Source organism: Salvia splendens, chromosome 5 (assembly GCF_004379255.2).
Source record: "Salvia splendens isolate huo1 chromosome 5, SspV2, whole genome shotgun sequence".
In the NCBI taxonomy this organism is placed as follows: domain Eukaryota; kingdom Viridiplantae; phylum Streptophyta; class Magnoliopsida; order Lamiales; family Lamiaceae; genus Salvia; species Salvia splendens.
This window is the reverse complement of record NC_056036.1, coordinates 31,741,707-31,766,386: the sequence shown is the minus strand read 5'-3', so window position 1 is coordinate 31,766,386 and position 24,680 is coordinate 31,741,707. Positions and strand designations below refer to the sequence as shown.

At 44.8% G+C, this 24,680-nt stretch overlaps 1 protein-coding gene across 3 annotated transcripts; it reads right to left on the bottom strand.

The window, feature by feature from the left end:
* Window positions 1-670: 670 nt before the first annotated feature.
* LOC121805396 lies at window positions 671-24,680 on the bottom strand. Of its 3 annotated transcripts, none has more exons than XR_006051473.1 (5): window positions 24,604-24,680; window positions 24,477-24,540; window positions 24,310-24,377; window positions 5,862-10,250; window positions 671-1,283 (listed from the first exon to the last, which is right to left on the bottom strand). XR_006051473.1 is itself a non-coding variant. In XM_042205230.1 (5 exons), the coding sequence occupies exons 3-5, from the start codon at window positions 24,347-24,349 to the stop codon at window positions 1,280-1,282; spliced, it is 1,854 nt and encodes a 617-aa protein (XP_042061164.1). In that variant the 5' UTR covers window positions 24,350-24,377; window positions 24,477-24,540; window positions 24,604-24,680; the 3' UTR covers window positions 671-1,279. The 3 variants fall into 3 exon arrangements, 1 of the variants encoding a protein (XP_042061164.1); XM_042205230.1 differs by having other exon boundaries at window positions 8,441-10,250; XR_006051472.1 differs by having other exon boundaries at window positions 702-4,628; window positions 7,717-10,250.

The window sequence follows — 24,680 nt, the reverse complement described above, 5'->3', positions numbered from 1 at the left end:
CGCCGGTTTGACGCCGAACCATTGGAACCGGCGTGGGCGAAATCGGCGTCAAAATCGGCGTCGCCATGCCGATTCCCGCGTGACTCCACTTATTTTAACACAAGAAATTCCCGCAAGTGTACGGGGCTAGTGTAGCACAAAGTAAGCAAGAGTATCGTATCCCACAGAGACAAAATGTGTAAACTCAAGTACCACGGACCGATTTTAACTACTATCTAGACGATTCAAAGGTTTGGTTTTTGATTTTTAAAAACAATTAAACATAAACAAATTAAAATCACGCAACAAATGAAAGGTTTCAAATAAGAGAAAGAAGTAGAGCTTTAGATCCAACTACAACGAACACAAAGTGAACAATTCAACAACTTCGATTACCCAATTGAAGTCTCTAGGATTACTAGGAAAGCCGCTAGTCTAGGCTAAGCTCTCTCTCGAGTGCACCCAACCCGTTGATTAACCATTAATATTGAAGTCTCCTTCTAATACTTCACAATTAACTCCTTAAAACAAAAGGCTCAAGCCCTCACTCTAGAATCCCTTCTCTCGAATGCAAATTATCTAGGTGTTGTTCATTCTTTTATCAATCCTAATTAGGTATCTCTCGATTACTCAAAACTAGGTTAACAAACTCAATTGGTAGCTAAGCAATTGAATTGAAAGAGCACAAGAATGAAACAAAGAAATCACAAGAGCATAGGTAATCAAAAGCCTTTAAATTAATCAAAAGCGTTCATTGTAGTCTTCTCTAAAACTCTACAAGGGATTTAGCTACTCATATTCAATGCAAATTCACAAGATAAATCCATGGAAAGTGAACTAAACATAAGAAAACTAATAAAGATACTCCCAAAGGTGGATTGAGTGGGCAAATCGACTTCGTCTTCAACCTTCTTGATGAATCGGACTCTTTGTCGCTTTAATCTGCTCTCCAATGTGAAAACTGCTCTTGGGGGCGTGTCTGGTGTGTTTGGGCACGAAAACCTAGCTCTCCTTTTATACCCGGGGCGGAAATAATAGCAATTAACTCTCGCAGAACACATCGCCCGGCCGGGCGATTTTAAGTCGCCTAAACGCCCGGTCGGGCGATCTCTCGATGGCCCTGATTCCTTCACATCGCCCGGTCGGGCGATTCTTCCGAGGCAGAATGCCCGGTCGGGCAAACTCTCTGGATTCGTTCCTTCTTTGCACAAACGCCCGAGCCGGGCGTTTCTCTTGTACATGAACGTCCGGTCGGGCGTTTCTTCTGTAATCCAGCTTCAAGCTCGTTTTCAAGTAATTTTCACCTGTTTTATCCCCAAACACTAGACAAACTCATCAAAACACTTAAGTAGTGGATAATGAATGCAAACTCAAGTAATATGCTACAAAACATTGAAGTATTCACGTTAAACATCCAAAAATACTTGCTACACTACGAGTTTATCAACTCCCCCAAACTTAAACACTTGTTTGTCCTCAAATAAGAAGTAGAAAACAGAGAATTAGAACTCGTGTAAGTATGTTGGATTGTCATCTTTGCCTCAGTAAAAGAAAACAGAATCATCATGTATCAATACTTCGCATACAAGTAAACCAAAATGAACATTGCTTCAAGTTACTAGCACGTATTCCATTTTGTCAATTTGCCCTCACAGGATTAATATAATGTGATTTTTTTCTTTATTTTCCTCTCACTCTCAAAGTGTATAGGTATAGTATGAACCTCTCAAATCAATCAACAATGTATAGCTTACCATAAGCTTGCTCGAAGTCTAGACTCTCCTCTACTATGTTGTGACTACAAATTTAGGATCCGAAAGGTCTTTTCCAAGGTTGTAATGTAGGGCTCTTTGGTTAGGTGAGGAAAATTTAGCCAAAGTGACTATAATCCCGAAGTGAAACTACGATTACTTCACCCTTGTGCACTGCGATCCTTAGCTAGTCATAGGCTTTGCCTAGACTCTTCTCAACTCCCAATTTCCCCTTCTTTTTTTCGAACAACGCTTATTCATTTTCAAAAACTAACCTAGTTTTCTTTTTTTTTTCTTCTTCTTCTTCATCTTTTTTTTTCTCTTTATTTTTTTTTCCATGCTTTGCATGTCATTCTCTCATTTCTTTTTCTTACAAACTCCTCCGTTTTCCCTCTTTCACTTGACACTAAGGGAACCCAACCCAATTTATTAGCTATCAAAGAAAAGGCTTTTAGGCTCAAAGTTGGCTAACAAGAGATTATAATTTACAATTAGGATTAAGATTAAGATAAGGGTAGAAGGGATGGCCTAACGTCATCTCCTATTTCTATAATCACTATGTAGATTCAAGGAGACCGCGAGCAAGTTCTAGAAATATATAACATAGTTGATGAAAAATCACACATTTTTGGAAAAAGATATAGGCTCAATTCTCACATGGTATTTTTCGGCAAAAGACAAAGCAACGAGCAATTCACTCTAGGCAAATTACAAGAAGGAGATACAAGTTACTTAGCTATATCAACAAGTTTTCACAAACATTTTAAGCCAATTCTCATCATAGGAAACTCATCCAACAACATACTCAATTCATCTCCAAACGTCTCTCACTCCCCATTCGAGTTCACCAATTTTCTTCCCAAATCTATCATCCTACCCAAGGGAGATTATCAACACAAACCTAAAAAGAAAAACAAACCTAAAAAGAAAACAAAGACACAAAAACAAGTGGAACAAGGAAACAAGGCCACCTACTCCAACATCCAAGATCAACAAAACATCACAATTCAAATTTCAAATTTACATGCCCACATATCATCATCAAATATCATCAAAAGAAAAGGGGTACAGGCCGGGGTATCATCAAATAAAGAGAGAGAGGTAAAAGAGGGAATCGACTAGACACCCCTAAACGCCCGGTCGGGCGATCTCTCGATGGCCCTGATTCCTTCACATCGCCCGGTCGGGCGATTCTTCCGAGGCAGAACGCCCGGTCGGGCAAACTCTCTGGATTCGTTCCTTCTTTGCACAAACGCCCGAGCCGGACGTTTCTCTTGTACATGAACGCCCGGTCGGGCGTTTCTTCTGTAATCCAGCTTCAAGCTCGTTTTCAAGTAATTTTCACCTGTTTTATCCCCAAACACTAGACAAACTTATCAAAACACTTAAGTAGTGGATAATGGATGCAAACTCAAGTAATATGCTACAAAACATTTAAGTATTCACGTTAAACATCCAAAAATACTTGCTACACTACGAGTTTATCAACTCTCTCATTTCTTTTTCTTACAAACTCCTCCGTTTTCCCTCTTTCACTTGACACTAAGGGAACCCAACCCAATTTATTAGCTATCAAAGAAAAGGCTTTTAGGCTCAAAGTTGGCTAACAAGGGATTATAATTTACAATTAGGATTAAGATTAAGATAAGGGTAGAAGGGATGGCCTAACGTCATCTCCTATTTCTATAATCACTATGTAGATTCAAGGAGACCGCGAGCAAGTTCTAGAAACATATAACATAGTTGATGAAAAATCACACATTTTTGGAAAAAGATATAGGCTCAATCCTCACATGGTATTTTTCGGCAAAAGACAAAGCAACGAGCAATTCACTCTAGGCAAATTACAAGAAGGAGATACAAGTTACTTAGCTATATCAACAAGTTTTCACAAACATTTTAAGCCAATTCTCATCATAGGCAACTCATCCAACAACATACTCAATTCATCTCCAAACGTCTCTCACTCCCCATTCGAGTTCACCAATTTTCTTCCCAAATCTATCATTCTACCCAAGGGAGATTATCAACACAAACCTAAAAAGAAAAACAAACCTAAAAAGAAAACAAAGACACAAAAACAAGTGGAACATGGAAACAAGGCCACCTACTCCAACATCCAAGATCAACAAAACATCACAATTCAAATTTCAAATTTACATGCCCACATATCATCATCAAATATCATCAAAAGAAAAGGGGTAAAGGCCGGGGTATCATCAAATAAAGAGAGAGAGGTAAAAGAGGGAATCCACTAGACACCCCCCCAAACTTATTCCAAGCAAAACTAGGATAAGTTTGAAAGAGAGTGGATCTCCCATGGACCTTCACTGCGGAGGAGGAGGCGGATGCTGCCACTGGCCACGGAATTCATCGAATCGGGCATTGATGTTGGCCCATTGTGCGTTGTTGAAGTCAGTGAATTGGGTCCAGTTGGTGTCGAACTGGTTCCATCGCGCTTCATTCTGGACCCAATATTCCAGCTGACGCAGCTCCATCCGTGTCAACCTCTCATTGATCGAGCCGTAGTCCTCCTCTTCTCGCTCTTGTCGGCTTCGTGTCCTCTGAGTGCTTGTCCCGGCTTCATCTCCCCCTTGGTGGGTCGGTTGTTCCTCACCTTCCTCCTCATTTTCTTCTTCATTTTGCTCGACCCCCATCTCGATCGCAGGAAAATCCATGTGGGGCGCTTCATCAACACTCGAGCTCGGGCTTACATCCCTAAATTGCAAGTTCCGCGGATTCAACGCCGTGGCTTGTTCGTGGACCGCAGCCTTCATCTTCCAGTTTTCTTTGCGGAAAGGACCGTTCACATAGGTGTTGACGGTGTCCGGGAGGGGGTAATGATCTGCTGCCCTCTGTATCAAATATATCTGCCCTCGTTGGTCCACTCCGACCAGCCTTGTTCTTCTCAGAAAGCTGAAGTCCATCAAGTTGTCACCAATGTCCGCGACCAAGCCCCTCGTCGACACTCCCAGATGGAGTGCAATAGCTGACACAACCGCACCGACACAGAGTGTGCCGGTTTTCTTCTTCGAAGCCCTCTCGAGATGTTTGATCATGAAGTGGCCCAAATTCAAGGGAGCCTCCTTGTGCAGAATAGTCCATAACAGGAAGAGCTCGTCTCTCTGCACGCTCCCATGCTCATGACGAGCGAAGGGGTAACATACACACGCCTTCTGGAGTAAGCGCAAGGCTGGGTTCCTAATGAGAGAACCCTTTGCCCTGTTGGCGGCGAAGTTGTCATCAACGGTAGTGATGGCCTTCCAGAAGTCATTCGCATTGTGACTGAAGCTAAACGGCTCTCTATACACCTCCCCTGAAAATCCAAAGATCTCCTTGAATTGTGCCATCGTCACTGTGTACTCAGCATTCCTCATACGAAACTTGATGGCAACTATCTCCCTCCTGTTCATGATTACCTCAAGGGTAGATAAGAACTCCAGTGTAAGCCTCTGATAGGCGAGGTTCCTCTGTGCCATGAAGAGCCCATTTAGTTGCCCTTCTTCACATAGCTCATTGAAGCACTGCTCAATGCCCAACCGTCGGATTGTGATAGGGCATGGATATCTAGCTACCCGGTAGGGTAGTTGTGAGAGTACGGCCCATTTCTTCTTCTCTGCGGCACTCAAATTAACTCCAGAGTGGTTGGGTGCCATGGTTCACTACCTAAAAATTGAAAGTATTAGATCAATTCGACAAGAAACCAACAATTTGCATTAATGAAGACACTCTCCCCCAAACATACTCTATACTAAAAGAACTTCTCATTCACACATTTATCAAGACTAGAATCAACCCCCCATTGTGTCACACAATGTCTCTTCCACAACAATAAACCTCAATCACGCTTAACTCAAACATTCCACCAACATGCATCACTATAACTAACATTGCATCTATGTAGACATCAACAAATCAAAGCATGCTAGTTCCCCACACTCAATAACCACAAGCCCATTAAGGAAATTGCACAATTCATACTCAAAGCAACCATTCAAACCAAATTCATCCTCTAACTAGCAATTAGTCAAGAAATCTCCAAATAACGAAAAACATGCTAGTTTCCAACCATCGATTCACAAATAATCATCTAAACACCGAGCATAAGCAAGAGAAGAATGAAAATCATACCTTTCAGGCTTAGAGTGATAGAAAACGGATTTCTCCCCTTTTTGCTTGTTCTTGAGTGAATCAACCGATTAATCGGTTCAACCCTTGAATTAGATGGATTGGGAGGATGGTGTGTGTGAAATCAGTGTAAGTGGAAGATTTGAGGGTGGAGGGGCGAGAGAGAGTAGAGAGGAACGAGAGAGAATTGTGGCTAGGGTTTGAAAGTATAAAAACTGACCTCGATTGCGTTTTTTAAACTACGCGAAGAAATCGCCCGGTCGGGCGATTTGCAATTTGCAAAACGCCCGGTCGGGCGAACTTTCTGGACAATCCCGCATTCATTAAACGCCCGGTCGGGCGATTCGCACTTTGTACATCGCCCGGTCGGGCGAACTTTCTGGATAATCTTGATTTCTGGAAACGCCCGGTCGGGCGAGTTTCTGTGAGAATTCGCCCGGTCGGGCAAACTTTCTGGATTCCGAGTCCATTTCGCCATTTCTCCAGTTTTTGTCCGCTTTTCACCCATCAAAGCCTATCTCCTGTTCCACTTAAAACACACAAAACACACCAAAAACAAGAACAAAAGGGGAGAAATCCGTTTTCTATCACTCTAAGCCTGAAAGGTATGATTTTCATTCTTCTCTTGCTTATGCTTGGTGTTTAGATGATTATTGGTGAATCGATGGTTGGAAACTAGCATGTTTTTTGTTATTTGGAGATTTCTTTACTAATTGCTAGTTAGAGGATGAATTTGGTTTGAATGGTTGCTTTGAGTATGAATTGTGCAATTTCCTTAATGGGCTTGTGGTTATTGAGTGTGGGGAACTAGCATGCTTTGATTTGTTGATGTCTACATAGATGCAATGTTAGTTATAGTGATGCATGTTGGTGGAATGTTTGAGTTAAGCGTGATTGAGGTTTATTGTTGTGGAAGAGACATTGTGTGACACAATGGGGGGTTGATTCTAGTCTTGATAAATGTGTGAATGAGAAGTTCTTTTAGTATAGAGTATGTTTGGGGGAGAGTGTCTTCATTAATGCAAATTGTTGGTTTCTTGTCGAATTGATCTAATACTTTCAATTTTTAGGTAGTGAACGATGGCACCTAACCACTCTGGAGTTAATTTGAGTGCCGCAGAGAAGAAGAAATGGGCCGTACACTCACAACTACCCTACCGGGTAGCTAGATATCCATGCCCTATCACAATCCGATGGTTGGGCATTGAGCAGTGCTTCAATGAGCTATGTGAAGAAGGGCAACTAAATGGGCTCTTCATGGCACAGAGGAACCCCGCCTATCAGAGGCTTACACTAGAGTTCTTATCTACCCTTGAGGTAATCATGAACAGGAGGGAGATAGTTGCCATCAAGTTTCGTATGAGGAATGCTGAGTACACAGTGACGATGGCACAATTCAAGGAGATCTTTGGATTTTCAGGGGAGGTGTATAGAGAGCCGTTTAGCTTCAGTCACAATGCGAATGACTTCTGGAAGGCCATCACTACCGTTGATGACAACTTCGCCGCCAACAGGGCAAAGGGTTCTCTCATTAGAAACCCAGCCTTGCGCTTACTCCAGAAGGCGTGTGTATGTTACCCCTTCGCTCGTCATGAGCATGGGAGCGTGCAGAGAGACGAGCTCTTCCTGTTATGGACTATTCTGCACAAGGAGGCTCCCTTGAATTTGGGCCACTTCATGATCAAACATCTCAAGAAGGCTTCGAAGAAGAAAACCGGCACACTCTGTGTCGGTGCGGTTGTGTCAGCTATTGCACTCCATCTGGGAGTGTCGACGAGGGGCTTGGTCGCGGACATTGGTGACAACTTGATGGACTTCAGCTTTCTGAGAAGAACAAGGCTGGTCGGAGTGGACCAACGAGGGCAGATATATTTGATACAGAGGGCAGCAGATCATTACCCCCTCCCGGACACCGTCAACACCTATGTGAACGGTCCTTTCCGCAAAGAAAACTGGAAGATGAAGGCTGCGGTCCACGAACAAGCCACGGCGTTGAATCCGCGGAACTTGCAATTTAGGGATGTAAGCCCGAGCTCGAGTGTTGATGAAGCGCCCCACATGGATTTTCCCGCGATCGAGATGGGGGTCGAGCAAAATGAAGAAGAAAATGAGGAGGAAGGTGAGGAACAACCGACCCACCAAGGGGGAGATGAAGCCGGGACAAGCACTCAGAGGACACGAAGCCGACAAGAGCGAGAAGAGGAGGACTACGGCTCGATCAATGAGAGGTTGACACGGATGGAGCTGCGTCAGCAGGAATATTGGGTCCAGAATGAAGCGCGATGGAACCAGTTCGACACCAACTGGACCCAATTCACTGACTTCAACAACGCACAATGGGCCAACATCAATGCCCGATTCGATGAATTCCGTGGCCAGTGGCAGCATCCGCCTCCTCCTCCGCAGTGAAGGTCCATGGGAGATCCACTCTCTTTCAAACTTATCCTAGTTTTGCTTGGAATAAGTTTGGGGGGGTGTCTAGTGGATTCCCTCTTTTACCTCTCTCTCTTTATTTGATGATACCCCGGCCTGTACCCCTTTTCTTCTTCTTGGAGACTGCATCCTTGAGAAATTTAACATACCCAGGCATTTGCTGAAGTGCCTCAATAAGTGGGATGTTAATTTGTACTTTCTTGAAGATGTCCCAGAATCTGGAGAACTGTTCATCGTTCTTCTTCTTTTGCAACACTTGGGGAAATGGTACTCTAACCTCTGATGCCTTGACTGGTGTGCCCACCTCGAGTTGAACTGCGGGCGGTGATGTTTTAAGTTCCTCCGCTTCTACTTCTTCCAATAGTACACTCTCGGGCTCAACTGTAGGCTTTGGTGGGATTTCTGGCATGGAAGGACCCTCATAACTCTTCCCGCTCCTCAACTGAATTGCCTTGCAATCTTTGGGGTTTACTTTTGGTTGTCCTGGGAACTGCCCTGGCGTATGCTGACTGCTCACAGCTTGAGCAATCTGACTCATTTGCGTCTCTAGGCTCTTCATATGCACTGACATGTTGTGCATATCATTCTCAATCTTCTCTAGCATTTGATTGGAATGCTCCATGTTCTTGTGTGACTGTAACATGAATGCACTCAGTATATCTTCTGTACTTTTCTTCTGCGGCTCAGTGATCATCCCTTGAGAAACTGTGAACCCCGGTGGTGGCTGAAGGGCATTGTTGGGGTTCCCATACGATAGGTTAGGATGCGCCTTGTTCCCAAAATGGTTGTAACCTCCACCCCCTTGATTGGAGCGGGAGTTGTTATAGTATCTATTTCCCCCTTGGTGTATGTAGTTAACATCCTCTACACCCTCTTGCTGCTCCTGCACAGCCGGTCCCATCCCCATGAGATCTATCTTCTTGTGGAGGAGTTCCATCTGTTTGAACATGTTGTCCATATGGCTGCTCTCTGCGGCGGAGGCTACCCTGTGTACTCTGCTCCTCTCGTTGTTCCAGCCTTCATCATTAGATGTCACTCTCTCAATCACTTCCATGGCCTCTTCTTCTCCTTTCTTCAGCAATGATCCTCCTGCGCTCAGGTTCAGTTCACGCTTTGCTTCAGGCAGACACCCCCTATAGAATGCTAGGACTTGATGCGTCGGGTTCAGCCCATGATTGGGGCATCTCTTCATCAGCCCCTTGAATCTTTCCCAAGCTCCTCGGATACTCTCTGGGGGAGTCATCTCAAACGAAATAATCTCAGACTGCCTCTTCAATGCCTCACTCGGTGGGTAGTATTTTTCTAAGAACTTCTCAACCATGGCATCCCACGTGCGAATGGAGTTAGGCTCCATACTGTCCAGCCAATCCTTGGCATCATCCTCCAGAGAAAAAGGGAACACCCTTAATCTGATCTGCTCATCTGTGACTCCATTTATCTTCGTCGTGTTGCAGATCTGGATGAATTTAGTGAGATGCTTATTAGGATCCTCTGTGGGTCGGCCTCTAAAAGCATTGTTTTCAGCCATCTGAAGTAGTCCTCTCCTGAGTTCAAACGTGTTGGCATTAACATTGTTGCAAACGGGTGGGTTTGCCACCCCATGATAGGCATACATGTTCTGGACAGGTACCACGTTTTGCCTTTGATTTAACTGCCTTTGCAGGTCTTCGAGTTGTTGTTGAAGCTGAGCATTCGTTGGAGGAGGTGGTGGAACATCATTCCCCTCTACGTTCTCCATCAGAATAGGAGAATGTGGCTCAAACTGAATAGGGGAGTGGGCTGGTGACGGAGTAGGTGACGGTGATTCTTGAACAGGTGAAGGTGATCGTCTTTGGACCGGAGAAGAGACTCGGATCCTTTGATTTAGCCTTCTCAAAGCGTTTCTCCTTCTGTTGGATGCTTCGATCTCAAGATCGATAGGCTCTAAAGGTAGACCCCTAGAGCGTGTGTGCATACAACCTGAAACAAGAAAACTCAATGTGAGAGCTCAAAAATAAAACAAAAAATTAAAGCAATAAAGTCTAAACTAGTAATCTCTGTCTTTACCACGATATTGAGCTAAATTAACACAAATTGTCCCCGGCAACGGCGCCAAAAACTTGACTCCACTTATTTTAACACAAGAAATTCCCGCAAGTGTACGGGGCTAGTGTAGCACAAAGTAAGCAAGAGTATCGTATCCCACAGAGACAAAATGTGTAAACTCAAGTACCACGGACCGATTTTAACTACTATCTAGACGATTCAAAGGTTTGGTTTTTGATTTTTAAAAACAATTAAACATAAACAAATTAAAATCACGCAACAAATGAAAGGTTTCAAATAAGAGAAAGAAGTAGAGCTTTAGATCCAACTACAACGAACACAAAGTGAACAATTCAACAACTTCGATTACCCAATTGAAGTCTCTAGGATTACTAGGAAAGCCGCTAGTCTAGGCTAAGCCCTCTCTCGAGTGCACCCAACCCGTTGATTAACCATTAATATTGAAGTCTCCTTCTAATACTTCATAATTAACTCCTTAAAACAAAAGGCTCAAGCCCTCACTCTAGAATCCCTTCTCTCGAATGCAAATTATCTAGGTGTTGTTCATTCTTTTATCAATCCTAATTAGGTATCTCTCGATTACTCAAAACTAGGTTAACAAACTCAATTGGTAGCTAAGCAATTGAATTGAAAGAGCACAAGAATGAAACAAAGAAATCACAAGAGCATAGGTAATCAAAAGCCTTTAAATTAATCAAAAGCGTTCATTGTAGTCTTCTCTAAACATAAGAAAACTAATAAAGATACTCCCAAAGGTGGATTGAGTGGGCAAATCGTCTTCGTCTTCAACCTTCTTGATGAATCGGACTCTTTGTCGCTTTAATCTGCTCTCCAATGTGAAAACTGCTATTGGGGGCGTGTCTGGTGTGTTTGGGCACGAAAACCTAGCTCTCTTTTTATACCCGGGGCGGAAATAATAGCAATTAACTCTCGCAGAACACATCGCCCGGCCGGGTGATTTTAAGTCGCCTAAACGCCCGGTCGGGCGATCTCTCGATGGCCCTGATTCCTTCACATCGCCCGGTCGGGTGATTCTTCCGAGGCAGAACGCCCGGTCGGGCAAACTCTCTGGATTCGTTCCTTCTTTGCACAAACGCCCGAGCCGGGCGTTTCTCTTGTACATGAACACCCGGTCGGGCGTTTCTTCTGTAATCCAGTTTCAAGCTCGTTTTCAAGTAATTTTCACCTGTTTTATCCCCATACACTAGACAAACTCATCAAAACACTTAAGTAGTGGATAATGGATGCAAACTCAAGTAATATGCTACAAAACATTGAAGTATTCACGTTAAACATCCAAAAATACTTGCTACACTACGAGTTTATCACCGCGCTGACGCCGGTTCCGACGCCGATCCTCACGGGCGCCTTTGTGCGTCCCGGATCGGCGCCAAACCGGCGTCGGATTTAAATTTTTTTTTTGTTTTTCGAAAACACTATATATACGAGCGTTGAACCTCATTTTCATTCGCACCACTTGTTTTAACGAGTACTCTCTCTCTACCTTACTTTCTGTACAAGATCAATAACGAGCAATGGAGAACAACTACGAAGGTACTCTAGTTAATCCCGGGGGATGGTCTCAGACTCCCCCGCCTCCCGGTGTAGGGTCTCAGACGCCCCCGACTCCCGGGGCAGGGTCCCATACTTCCCCGGCTCCTGGGGGAGGTGGTTGGCCTCCGATGAGCGGGTACTACAACATGTACCCGTGGCAGCATATGATTTTGGGGTGGGCACCCGGCATGCAGCCCCCTATGCAGATGATGCCGGGGTGGGCACCCGGCATGCAGCCACCGGCGCAGCAGATGATGCCACCAGCGCAACAGATGATTCCCCCGGCGCAGGGGACGCACGGGGGGACAACGCCTATCGGCCGACTTTTGATTTTTCCACCGGTTATTCGCACACATCGACCCCAACGGATGCACAGTATACGGAGACCTTCTCCTTAGCGGACTTGGGTTTTGATATTAACGAGGTTTTGGAAACTCTCATTGAAAGCCAGGGAGTAGGGCGGGGTAAGAAGAAGGGCAAGGCGAAGAAGGTCGGCGAGTCGTCGCAGCCCCAAGCCGAAATCCGGGGCCGGAGGAAGTGGACAGACGCGGAGAACGTTGCGGTTACCAAGGCGTGGGTGAGTGTCTGCGACGATCCTCTGGTTTCGAACAACCAGAGGATCGTCAACTTGTGGGCCAAGATAGTCGCAGCCTACAGGGCATTTTGCCCTGAAGGGAGACCGTGCACCGGGGAGGAGGTCCGGAAGTGCTGGGACCGAATCAGGGCTGGCGTCTCTCGATTTTCAGATTTGTACGCCAACGCCCTCCGCATGCAGACCAGTGGCCAAACAGAGGAAGACTGCAGGAGGATTGCGGAGAGAGCCTACCCCGATCCGGATAAGAAGTACTATGAGTTCACCTACTAGAACTGCTACGTTGTGCTCAACGAGTCGGAGAAATTCCGGGCAGGCGTCGACGCTGGCTGGCCGAAGAGGCAGAGACTGAACTATACCGGAGATTATAGCGGCAGCAGCGGTGGTTCGTCAGACCTCCCTGAGACGGCCCAGGAGGTCCCGACTCCTCGGTCGTTCGGTCGCCGACCTCGCCCGGTTGGGCAAAGGCGGGCGCAGCAGGTTGCGAGGGGGGCACCCCGAGTTCCCAGGACGTCCATTCGGCATCCCCCCTTGGCAGGTCTACCGAGGAGCTCAAATTCTTCGCGCGCCAACAAACGCGCGCTCAAATGGTGAAGACCTTAGCGGACTTCCAAGCGGCGGTGGACCCCGAGGTGAAGGATTTTCTTCGTGTATTGCTCCAGAGCCAGCGTGAAGAATTGGAGGCGATGAGGAGGGACACCGGCGGGAATAGCCGAAGCGTAGGTGGCGACGGAGGCGGCGGCGACGACAGTGAAGAAGCGCTGGGCGACGACGGAGACGAGGACGGCGGCGATGAGTGATTTTGTTTTACTTTTTTAAATTAATGTACTTTTTAATTTTTGTACTTTTTTAATATTATTGTACTTTTTTTTAAATTAATGTACTTTTTAAATTTTAATATTATTATTCGAATTTTCCGTATTTGTCTCGTAAATTAAATTCCGTATGTTGATACAAGTGTAAATTAAATTATATAATTGTTATTAGTGATGTGGATAGGTAGTGTGAAGGCTATGTGAGGGCTATTTGATGTCCAGTTGATGTGGCAAGCTGATGTGGCAGGAGAATTGTAGTGCTGATGATGTGGCAGTGTGAAGGCTATTTGATGGCTATTTGACGTCCGTGCTTATTGGAGATGCTCTTAACACCTGATAAGGCTCATTTCATGCATCGGTTTAAGGGTAAAATGTGTACTACTTGATCGGTTTATCGCGCAAAACAAGTTTTAATTGTGCAGAAATGCCGTCGACCAAGGCAGCCAGGCCGAACTGATCAAGCAAGTACAAAAGGCAATAAAAGGCCAAAAATCAAGGAAGTTGATCAAGGGGAGTAGTCAAGCAGTTAAGAAGGGGGCCACTGGGTATCGGAAGAAGGACATGCGAGGCTATGAGCTGGATGGTGCGCAACATTCTGTTATCAAGGACAACGTTCTAGAAGGGGACACGTGCTGATACATGAGACGCAAGGACGGAGCTGAGTCACAGATTTGTTACTGAAAAGCGTCGTCGATTCTAGAAGAAGAGCACGTAGCAATCCATGAGTCGCTCATTCTCAACATGAGTGAATATTCCTTGTCAAGATCGTTATCCAGCTTGAGGCCGAGTCGAGCTTATAAATAGATGGTGTGCCACCACATGAAAAAAAAGAAAAAACCGGATCCTTCACTTTCCGTCTAGTTTAGCTTAGTTTAGTTCTCTAGCTTAGTCCAGTTCTCTAGAATAGCTTAGCTTAGATAAATTAATGCGTAGTTAGAAAGGTCAATTAAAGAAGCGCTGCAGAATACTTGTTATCTATCGGCGTATTCCTAAATTTCCCGCCTAGATTCTTCTCGGTTTTACTTGCTTTCTTATTTTCCGAAGTATTAGCTTAGTTTCAAATTTACGCTGTACTTAGTTTAATTTTAATCGAAGTTGTTCTATTTTAATCCGCGCATTTACTTTTCCGCTGTCACCTGCAATTCACTTGACCCAGTAGTTAAAGTTCCTTTGATCAAGTTAGCAAAATTTAATTCTGTCTAGAGTATAAACAGTAGTTAAAAACTCCCAAGTTAAAGCGTGGCAGCAGCCAACCCCCCTGTTCACTACTCACACACTCGACACACCAACTTCTCTGTGGGATCGACCCCGTACTTGCCGCTTTACCGTTAAAGTAGTGCAAAATTGGGAGTTTACAAATTACATTGGTAGGAAACGACCGAGAGCGAGTTCGAATCGATCAAGTGGCAACGACATTGGCTAACTGCTCCAATCGGTTCGGTTATCTTCAATATAACTTGGTGTTACTTTATGTTTGTGCGTAGTGCGTAGGTGTATATAATTTTATTTCTTTGTTTTCTCATTTTGTTTTTTTACTATTGATGAGAAGGTACCAACGCGGTGGACACTGGAATCATCCCTTTCTATACAGAGAGACTAACGCTCATTGGAGGGTCCAGGAAGCCGGCGTCGTCACCATTCGTTACAGAGCAGCATTAGAAGCCGCAGCAGCTTCGGAACAGAACATACAACCACCACCACTCGAACAAGCAGAGATGGCCCTCGTCGTTGACGACTCAGGAATTGGCTCTCTGCACGGTCATGATGAGAAGGAGCCCACACATGCCATTGCCACTACTCCTGGGATGCAGACCATCGCGATCAAATCGGGAGTACTGGCTGTTTTGTCCCACTTCTACGGTCTTTCGAAGGAGTGTCCGTACGCTTTTCTGGAGGAATTCTGCCGATACTGTGATATTCAACCCGTGGCGGCTGGATCCACATCCGAAGATTATAGGCTCAAAGCTATTCCCTTCATTTTGAAGGGCGATGCGGGTGTCTGGCTGTCAAGGCGGCCAGAAGGATCCATCAGAACCTGGGCTGAATTCCACATGATATTCCTAGATCGCTTTTTCCCAGCATCGAAGAGAAGTGCCCTGAAAAGGGAGATTACAGAGGCTATGCAGGAGTACGATGAACCCTTTGGCCAGTACTGGGACAAATTCCAAGGTTTGCTTCAAGCATGCCCCAACCACAAGATGGATGAGAAGGAAATCTACTCTGTTTTCTACAGTGGACTCACTGTGGATAGCAAGAACGACCTCAACCTCGCAGCTCAAGGAGATTTCTCAAAGACCGCATTCAGCCAAGCCAAAAATATACTGGAGAGGCTGATCGAGGCTAAGCGGTCGTATGAGACGTCTCGAGGGCAGTATAGGAGAGGGGCAGTGCATATAGCAGAGGCGCGCAATGATGAAAAATTGGAGGCTCAATTTGAGCAGATGGAAAAGAAACTGATGGAGGCAGTAGAGAAAGCTAGACCACCTCCACCACATGCACCAAAGGAAACGCAGTATGTGCCGCAACCGTCCCCACCAGAAGAGCATCACTACTACTATTGCGAGTTCCCTCCTGAGGTAGAGCCGCAGGCCCAAGTAAATGTCGTTGGCCACTGGAACGAAAATGGCAACTGGATCCAGGGGAAGCGGAGAGATGCTCCATGGAGGAACCACCTAAATTTTAGGTGGACTGATCAGAATCAGAGCCAACCATCGCAACCCTCGACACTGCAGATGCAACCCTCTGAAGGGTAGCCCAACTGGCCTGCTTGGGTCCAGGATAGATCAAACACTGGAGGGAACAGAATGCAGGGAGGTCAGGCAGGATGGTCGAATGGACCGCAAGGGAACTGGTCAAGTGGAGGACAGTCAAACTGGTCAAGTCAACAACAGGAAGGAGAATGAGGGTACCAACACCAAGGCGCTCAGCTTAGCAACCATGGAAGACAGTCAAATACTCAAATTGTGAACTATGTCCCGCAGTACCAAAGAGGGAACCAACAGAATCATCTTCCCCAGAACCAACCAGAGCAGTATGGACCTTCCGGCTACTATCAGCAAGGCCATGGAGGAGGTCGATTTAATCAGAGATATAACAAACAACAATTTGAAGGACCAGGAGATGTGATGATACCGCATCAGCCCAAGATGCGATGCGAGAAATACAAGAGACTCAGAAAGAACAGAGGGCTGCACTCGAGATGCTTACAAAGCAGTTATCTCAGGTTGCCATGTCACTGGGTGAGCTGAGAGGGAATGAAGGAAAGCCCCCGGCCACAGTGCAACAACCTACAGGGCGAGAAAATGTCAATACAGTCTCTCTGAAATCGGAAACAGTTTGTCAAAGCTCATCTGCGAGTTTTCCAGCACCTAGACCCAATCATAAGGAAAGCCTTGAGTCCAGCACCCTTGATCAAGTCACACAAGGAAAAGAGTCCAGCATCCGTAGACAGGTTGCTGGGAAGAGGAAGATGGGCAAAACAGGAAATGTGACTAGAGTGATCCAACCTAGTGATCTTCCACCCAAGAAAGCTGACCCAGGGGTGTTTACGCTTCCAATCTCCATCAGAGACGTTCTAATGGAGCAAGCAATGTGCGACCTAGGGGCTTCCATCAATATTATGTCATATTCTATGTATGAAAAGCTGGGGGAAGCAAAGCTAGTCGAAACCGATATGGTGATACAGCTAGCGAATGGGTCTTGCATTTACCTCGAGAAAATTCTAGAGAATGAAATCGTCAAAGTGAACAAATTTGAGTACCTCGCCGACTTCTTTGTCATAAAGATGACGGAGGAGTCCGTTGGAATTCTCTTGGGAAGACCTTTCCTATCTACCGCCAGCACAGTCATTGATGTCCACCATGGTACGATGAATCTAGAGTTTAATGGAGAACGACTTACAGTTGACATTAATGAAGCTGCAAGGGAGCCACGGGACAACGGAAGCATACAATCGGTAGATACCGTTAGGCCTTTGGAACAAAAGAGTCTGGAAGCTGAACTCTTCATTAAACCATCCTTTTATTCCACTGATAATGAAAAGCTTAAGGGGGAAGCAGCTGACTCGTTCGAAGCAATGATGACTGGGAAAATGGATGATGAAGCCATTGAAAAAACAATTATGGATTTCTGCAAGCTAACACGACCCACCAAGACAGAAGAGATCACTCAACCAGGAAGAATCGAAAAACCACCTGACCAAGCCATTCCACTGAGAAGAAAGCTGGAAGCGAGTCCCTCGCCTACTAGGCAACTATTACCTTTACCTGGGTCGCCAGTTACTCCCAATGATTTGTCCAATCAGACATATCACAAGCCAGATCTGCAAGAACAAGGAGGACAATTGATGAAAAAACTGAGACCGAGTGGAGAAGGAGTCAAAGTGGAAAATAGCAGACCCTAGCACACCTGATGGAGATGAACCCAAATCGGTACATGCATCCAACCACGGTGGAAAAAGGAGTGGCCAACCCCTCCTCGAGGAAGGAAGAGCCCATCGGTGAATAGGAAGGGTTACCGTCCCAGTGTCAAATCAAACTAATATCGGAATGGGCGAACTCTAATACCACCATGGCGACATACACAGTGGAACCAAACATGTACAAAGGAGACCCCCCCAATCCGCTCTCCTTCGTAGGAAAGGGTCATCGGGTTGAACCCTATAGAGACAAGGCCAAAGCAGGCATGGTGGAAGAAGTTCCACCAACCCTGCCTAATCTCAGCCAGTGACCAGGTAGAAGGAGTGATCAGGTACTCCTGCGTAGTCCGCTTGATCAAGTAGCAAATTCTAAAACTATTAAACTGATCAAGTGACGTCCTAGGGGAACCCGGTCAAATCCTTGTAGTTAGTGTAAATAGTTTTTCAAAGAGTTTTTTTTTATGTCTTAGAAAATTAAAAGTCGGAAGTGGAGGAAAGAAACTGATCAAGTGGAATTATTGAGTTTGCATCTGGATTTAACTTACCACTTGATCGGTGCAACGAAGGATAACCAATGGCCACAGTGATTCAATTGATCAGGGACAAGTGGTGATAGGACATATGCAGTCATTGGAGAAGTGTCAGGCTGCGCCAACTGTCGCAATGAAGGAACGTCCCAAGGAGAAGGAGAAAGCGTATCAAGGAAGCTAAGCCAGCTGGCACTCTGAAAAGGCGCGCCCGTACATGAACAGTCACAGAGATCTGAACCGTCAGAGATCCCAACAGTCGTGATATCAGTACAGTAGGCAGATCTCAGAGCCGAATTTCACTTTCAACTAAAAGCGACTACAGTGCATTCCTTTTACTCCCTCCACACCGCTCCAAGTTCCGAACCCTCACCTAGAACACTTTCTCCACCAGCACTCATCACCACTATTAGCAAAGATGTTGATCGAGCAATTTCCCACTCCTTCATCATCCTCCAGTGCCGGCACCGACGGTGGCGACCGAGAAACTTCATCCCAAGTTCGTCAAGGAAACCCTAACCCTTCTACGCCAACCACTGCCCCACAACAAACCAGCACCGCCATTCCACTTTCTGAAGTAGATAAGGAAACTCTACGGCACCTCGATAAAATCCTCCAGAGTATACCCCGCGAGTTGGACGATGCAGCAGCATACGCCGAACTCAAAGCTAGATTTGGAATTTCCCGGTATAAAAATAGTGCTTCTCCTCTAAACCAAAGATCCCACCTAGCCCTCCTACATCACCTCCACCATCTCCCATCCAACCTTCACCTTCGTCCCCAACCCAGCCGATGCAATGCAGTGCAGACGCCTCCAATGAAGAGGGATTGGGAGAAGATTATGGGCAGCCATTCGCTATTCCGTCGCCAGCAAGCGGTGGAGGCTTCACTTCAATCCATGAGCCGCATTTGACTGAGATCGGAAACATCAACGATGAAGAGGTGTAGGAATTCCGCCTGTTGTTCGACTATGGGGAGACGGAGAAGGAGGAGGAGGAGCCGTTACGCCGTCAGACGAGGCGCATGACAAAGGACAAGCTCCTGGAGGTAGCTGAAAGCCTAAAAATCCAGAGTGAGGAGGGAATGGTGGTACAGAGGCAACACACAGTACGGAGGCTAGTGGATGAAGAGGAACCAGAAGAGCCTCAGATCCAGGAGGCTGGAGAGGAGAGAGAGGCTACCGAGGGCAGCCTGGCAAGGGAGAAGAGAGAGAAAAAGAGGAAGGGGAAAGAAAGTGTTCTCCCTACCCCCAAGAGAAGCCGCTCCGCTAACACAGCGGCCGCCGTTGTAGATGATTCTGCACCCGCTTCCCCACAGCCATGAGATGAGGGCAGTGATTCAACGGGACAGGAATTGCGTTGGACCCGAACATCCAGAAGACAACAAGGAAGGCCTGCAACCTTTCCTTCCACCGCCTACTCTCCGCAGCATGTGGTGTTGACCCCAGCTCTTCGACAACAAATATTGGAGTTCGATGATCCTAAAATACAGAGGGAGGTGCACCAAAGGGTGACTTCCCAGAAGAAGTTAAAGGCGGGGAAGATGCTGCACCAGCCATCCTTGAAAAAAAATAGAGATGAAGGAGAGGTTTTCTGCCTACATTGCCAGCATCGGTTTTGAATGGTTACTAGAGGTCGATAAGACTCCTGCGCCGGAAGACCTGGCCTAGGAGTTCTTCACATCCTTCCGATTCTCCGGAAGCTCAGACCTGAACGACAGAAGTGTCTCCTTTAGGGTCTTTGGCCAGGACCAACTGATGAGCCTAAATGAATTTTCTATCCAGATGGGCCTCTATACAGAGAACCGGGTGACTAATGGGGTTTGGGTTGGGCGCGATATCGGTCTCCTACAGAGGAAACCTGAATTCGATCAGCAGGCCGTCTGGAAGGCAATATGCGGTGGACGCGCCCCTATTTTCAGAACCTCTGAATCTAGAGGACATCTTATCGCTGATCCTGCCCTCCATCTAGCCCAGGTCTACCTGGCCTGTAATCTCCTCAGGCAAGGTAATACACTGGCGATCCTCACTCTAGCCGAGATTTACTTTATGTGGAGCATGAGAGAACAGAAGAAAGTCCACCTTGGGTTCTGGCTGGCTTATTCCATAAACCAAATGGCTACCCATGTTGCCCGCCATTTAAACGTCTGCCACCTCCTCGGTGCGTATCTGAGGAGAAACTGGACCGTGAAGAATGTCGGACACCCCATCCTTTGCCCTAGTCCTGAAATATCTAACCTTGACTTCTTTGTTAGAATTCAGGTTTTAGCGAAGACGCAAGGAGGGAATTTCCAGTTTTACGCAACAGGTTGGCGGGAGCAACAAATAAGCCAGGCCCAGAAGAGAAGAAGGCTAGAGGAGACCTCAGCAACCCCTGCCGATGGAGAAGAGGAGGATACACACCAGGCGCCCACTCTAAGATGGAGCAGGAGGAGGCTGCAAGCACTGACAGTGCATGGAAGCTCCGAGTGGAGCAGACATTGATGCAGCTGGAGGAGAATTCAAATGCTCAACTGGTTCTGCTGGCCAGGTTATTGAGAACCGCCCAAGACCAAACCTCTGCCAGACGGCCACCACCTCCCCCTACAAGCTCTCCTCCGTCTCGGCGCCCGTCATCCTCCAAGGATACCTCAGTCTCTCCCAGTAATTCTTCCGGAAAGCATTAAGTATAACCCCCCATCTCAGCTCATGTTAATTTCAAAACAATTTTAGTTTTAATTTGTTTTTGGTATGTATAATTGTCATTCTATTCCGCATCACACTTAGACCAGTGTTGGGTCTAAGTGTGAGAAGTATGCATGCCATTTTTCTTTGTTTGCCTGCCTTATGTGTCTTTTGTTATTGTTTTTGTTTTTCTATATTTGTTAGCATGTTTTGATTGTCGGTACGGTCTCACACTTAACCCAGTGTCTGGTCTAAGTGTGAGAAGTTTCCCTTGTTATTATTGTGTCGTTGCCTGTGCCTAACCCTTTTTTCCACTGCATCCAGTCCCTCGAGGATGAGTTCATATGCAGTGGGGACGGGGGACGGGTTAGTTACAGTAGTATCATACATGCTAAAATTTTTCAAAAAAAAAACAAATTCCAGTTAGTAATGAAATAGGCAATATGCATGAAATTGGATAAATGGAAGACTTGATTACTTTTTAGAAGAGTTAGAAAAATGATTCGGTATGCTCACATGTAAAAACTTGATTGCAAAAACTTGATCAATTTGAACGACGCAAGTATGATGGAAACGCTCAATTTCTAAACCAACCGTGAAGCCTCTCTATATGTGAGTTATAAGCCAAAAGTAGAACACTTTTTACTATTTTTACAAAAGAAAATTTTACGAGAGACTGACTTTTAGTATTGAGATGAAAATTGCACAAGTAGTAAGGACTAAAGGCACTAGAACTTAGCCATTTGAGCCATTTTTTCCTTCGTTCCACGAACCCACCTCGTTAATCAGACACCCCTTAGTTAACCACTTTGAGCCCATACACTCTTACCCGTTCTTTGAAGCCTTAAAACCGAACTCAAGTTTCATATCACATGAGGAAAGAGGGTCAAAGAGATGAAGTTTTTCAAGGGAAACAAAAGGGGATAGCAATAGAATAGCCGAAATAAAGGGTAGCCGGGTTGATCAAGTTAGAGGATCAGGTTGACCAAGTCAAAAAAATTGTTGAGAAAAATTTGAGAAAAAGAAAAGGGCAGGAAAAAGTTGTAACCTGACCCGGGAAATCGAAAGTTAGGAAATAAGCTAAAAATTAAAAAGGCTAAAGGACGTTTTTTTTTACCAAAGTAAGTATCTAGTAAAAAAATAAATATCCCAACTTGATCCAACAATGTAGTCATAACTTTGATCTTTTGACTCATGTGATTTTTCTTTTTACAACTTAAAATTTTTATTTTAAACTTAGAACCCCTAGTACCCAACCCTAATACATTACTACCCTTAAGCCCCGTTACAACCAAAACAAAGGCCTTAAGGAACTACTTGTGCAGTCCGATTCAAGGTATTAAAATTGTGGCAATACCGAGTGAACAGTCCTAACATCTCTGGTGAGAAATGCGCGACTAAGTGAATCTAACAGTGGTTTAGATTGAGCAATCTTGACAAACTGACACCTTGATCAAGCAAACGCGAAAAAGAAGAAACATAAGCTACTGGCAAATGGATTGACCTCAACCTCGGGTATGATTGTTGGAAATTTATTCGGTCTAATGCATACATGTAAATATGTGTTTTTGGTTTTGAGTCTTATTTTTCTTTTCGTCTTCTTTTACTTGTGAAATGAGTAAACCATGCCTGAAATTTGCCTTATCTTTTTTTTATATACTTGAGGACAAGTATGTTTTAAGTGTGAGCAGTTTGATAAGGCTCATTTCATGCATCGGTTTAAGGGTAAAATGTGTACTACTTGATCGGTTTATCGCGCAAAACAAGTCTTAATTGTGCAGAAATGCCGCTTGACCAAGGCAGCAAGACCGAACTGATCAAGCAAGTATAAAAGGTGATAAAAGGCTAAAAATCAGGGAAGTTGATCAAGGGGAGTAGTCAAGCAGTTAAGGAGGGGACCACTGGGTATCGGAAGAAGGACATGCGAGGCTATGAGCTGGATGGTGCGCAACATTCTGTTATCAAGGACAACGTTCTAGAAGGGGACACGTGCTGATACATGAGACGCAAAGACGGAGCTGAGTCACCGATTTGTTACTGAAAAGCGTCGTCGATTCTAGAAGAAGAGCACGTAGCAATCCATGAGTCACGCATTCTCAACATGAGTGAATATTCCCTGTCAAGATCGTTATCCAGCTGGAGGCCGAGTCGAGCTTATAAATAGAGGAGGTGCCACCACATGAAAAAAAAGAAAAAACCGGATCCTTTACTTTCCGTCTAGTTTAGCTTAGTTTAGTTCTCTAGCTTAGTCCAATTCTCTAGAATAGCTTAGCTTAGATAAAGTAATGCGTAGTTAGAAAGGGCAATCAAAGAAGCGATGCAGAATACTTGTTATCTGTCGGCGTATTCCTAAATTTCCCGCCGAGATTCTTCTCGGGTTTACTTGCTTTCTTATTTTCCGAAGTATTAGCTTAGTTTCAAATTTACGCTATACTTAGTTTAATTTTAATCGAAGTTATTCTATTTTAATCCGCGTATTTATTTTTCCGCTGTCACCTGCAATTCACTTGACCCAGTAGTTAAAGTTCCTTTGATCAAGTTAGCAAAATTTAATTCTGTCTAGAGTAAAAACAGTAGTTAAAAACTCCCAAGTTAAAGCGTGGCAGCAGCCAACCCCCCTGTTCACTACTCGCACACTCGGCACACCAACTTTTCTGTGGGATCGACCCCGAACTTGCTGCTTTACCGTTAAAGTAGTGCAAAATTGGGAGCTTACAAATTACATTGGTAGGAAACGAGCGAGAGCGAGTTCAAATTGATCAAGTGGCAACGACATTTTCTAACTGATCCAATCGGTTCGGTTATCTTCAATATAACTTGGTATGAATTCGCGCCCCTCTCGAGGCCTTTCAACACCATAACTAATTCCACTATTTATTTCTCTTTCTCTATCTTCAGGTTTTGATGATTCAACCTTTCACTTGTCTTTTGTTAACGTGACTAAAGGTCAATTTTGTCTTAAATATATGACTTAAAAACGAATTTGGTCCAAAACATTCACTTTTTCATAAACAGGTTCATAATAAATGAAATCATTGTCGGAGTGGTCCTTTTTTTTACTGTTCCGTCAAAAAACTAACGGTCATGCCTCTGTGCAATTAGCGTTGACCGTTAGTTTTTTGACGGAACCGTAAAAAAGGACTACTTCGGCTACATTTTCATTTGTTATGGACCCGTTTTTCAAAAAGTAAATATTTTGGACCAAATTCATATTTTGGTATATGTTTAGGACCAAAATTGACATTTACTCTAACTTCTAACATGCATTTACTAAGCCAACAATCTAGAATATGAGATGACTGATCTAGAACAACGAGACATACACAAAGTTTTGAATTAGAATGGAAGAAACACAACATATGATCATGTTTTAAAAGCTCTTGTTCACAAACTTCAAATACTTACCACTGATTACATCCTTCCATAACTTCACCAAGGCCTCCATACATTCCAGGTTTCACCTCTTTGTAGCACTGTATTTTGCAAAATCAACGATACAAATTATGCAAATTATGTGAATGATACATCAATGGAAGATAGAACAATGAAACATGGATCCAAACCAAACCTACATCAATCGCTTCATGCTTGTCAAGTACACCTTTGGTAACGTTCACTCCGACCCGTTGATATCTCCTGCATTCATGGGCATTCTCAGCTATAAAACCACATCAATTACACCAACAACAACTATATAACCTGTATCCAGTTGCTGGAGATAGTTTTATTTTGAGCTTCTCATCATACGGCAAATAGAAAAACCGGCGAGAGATGCT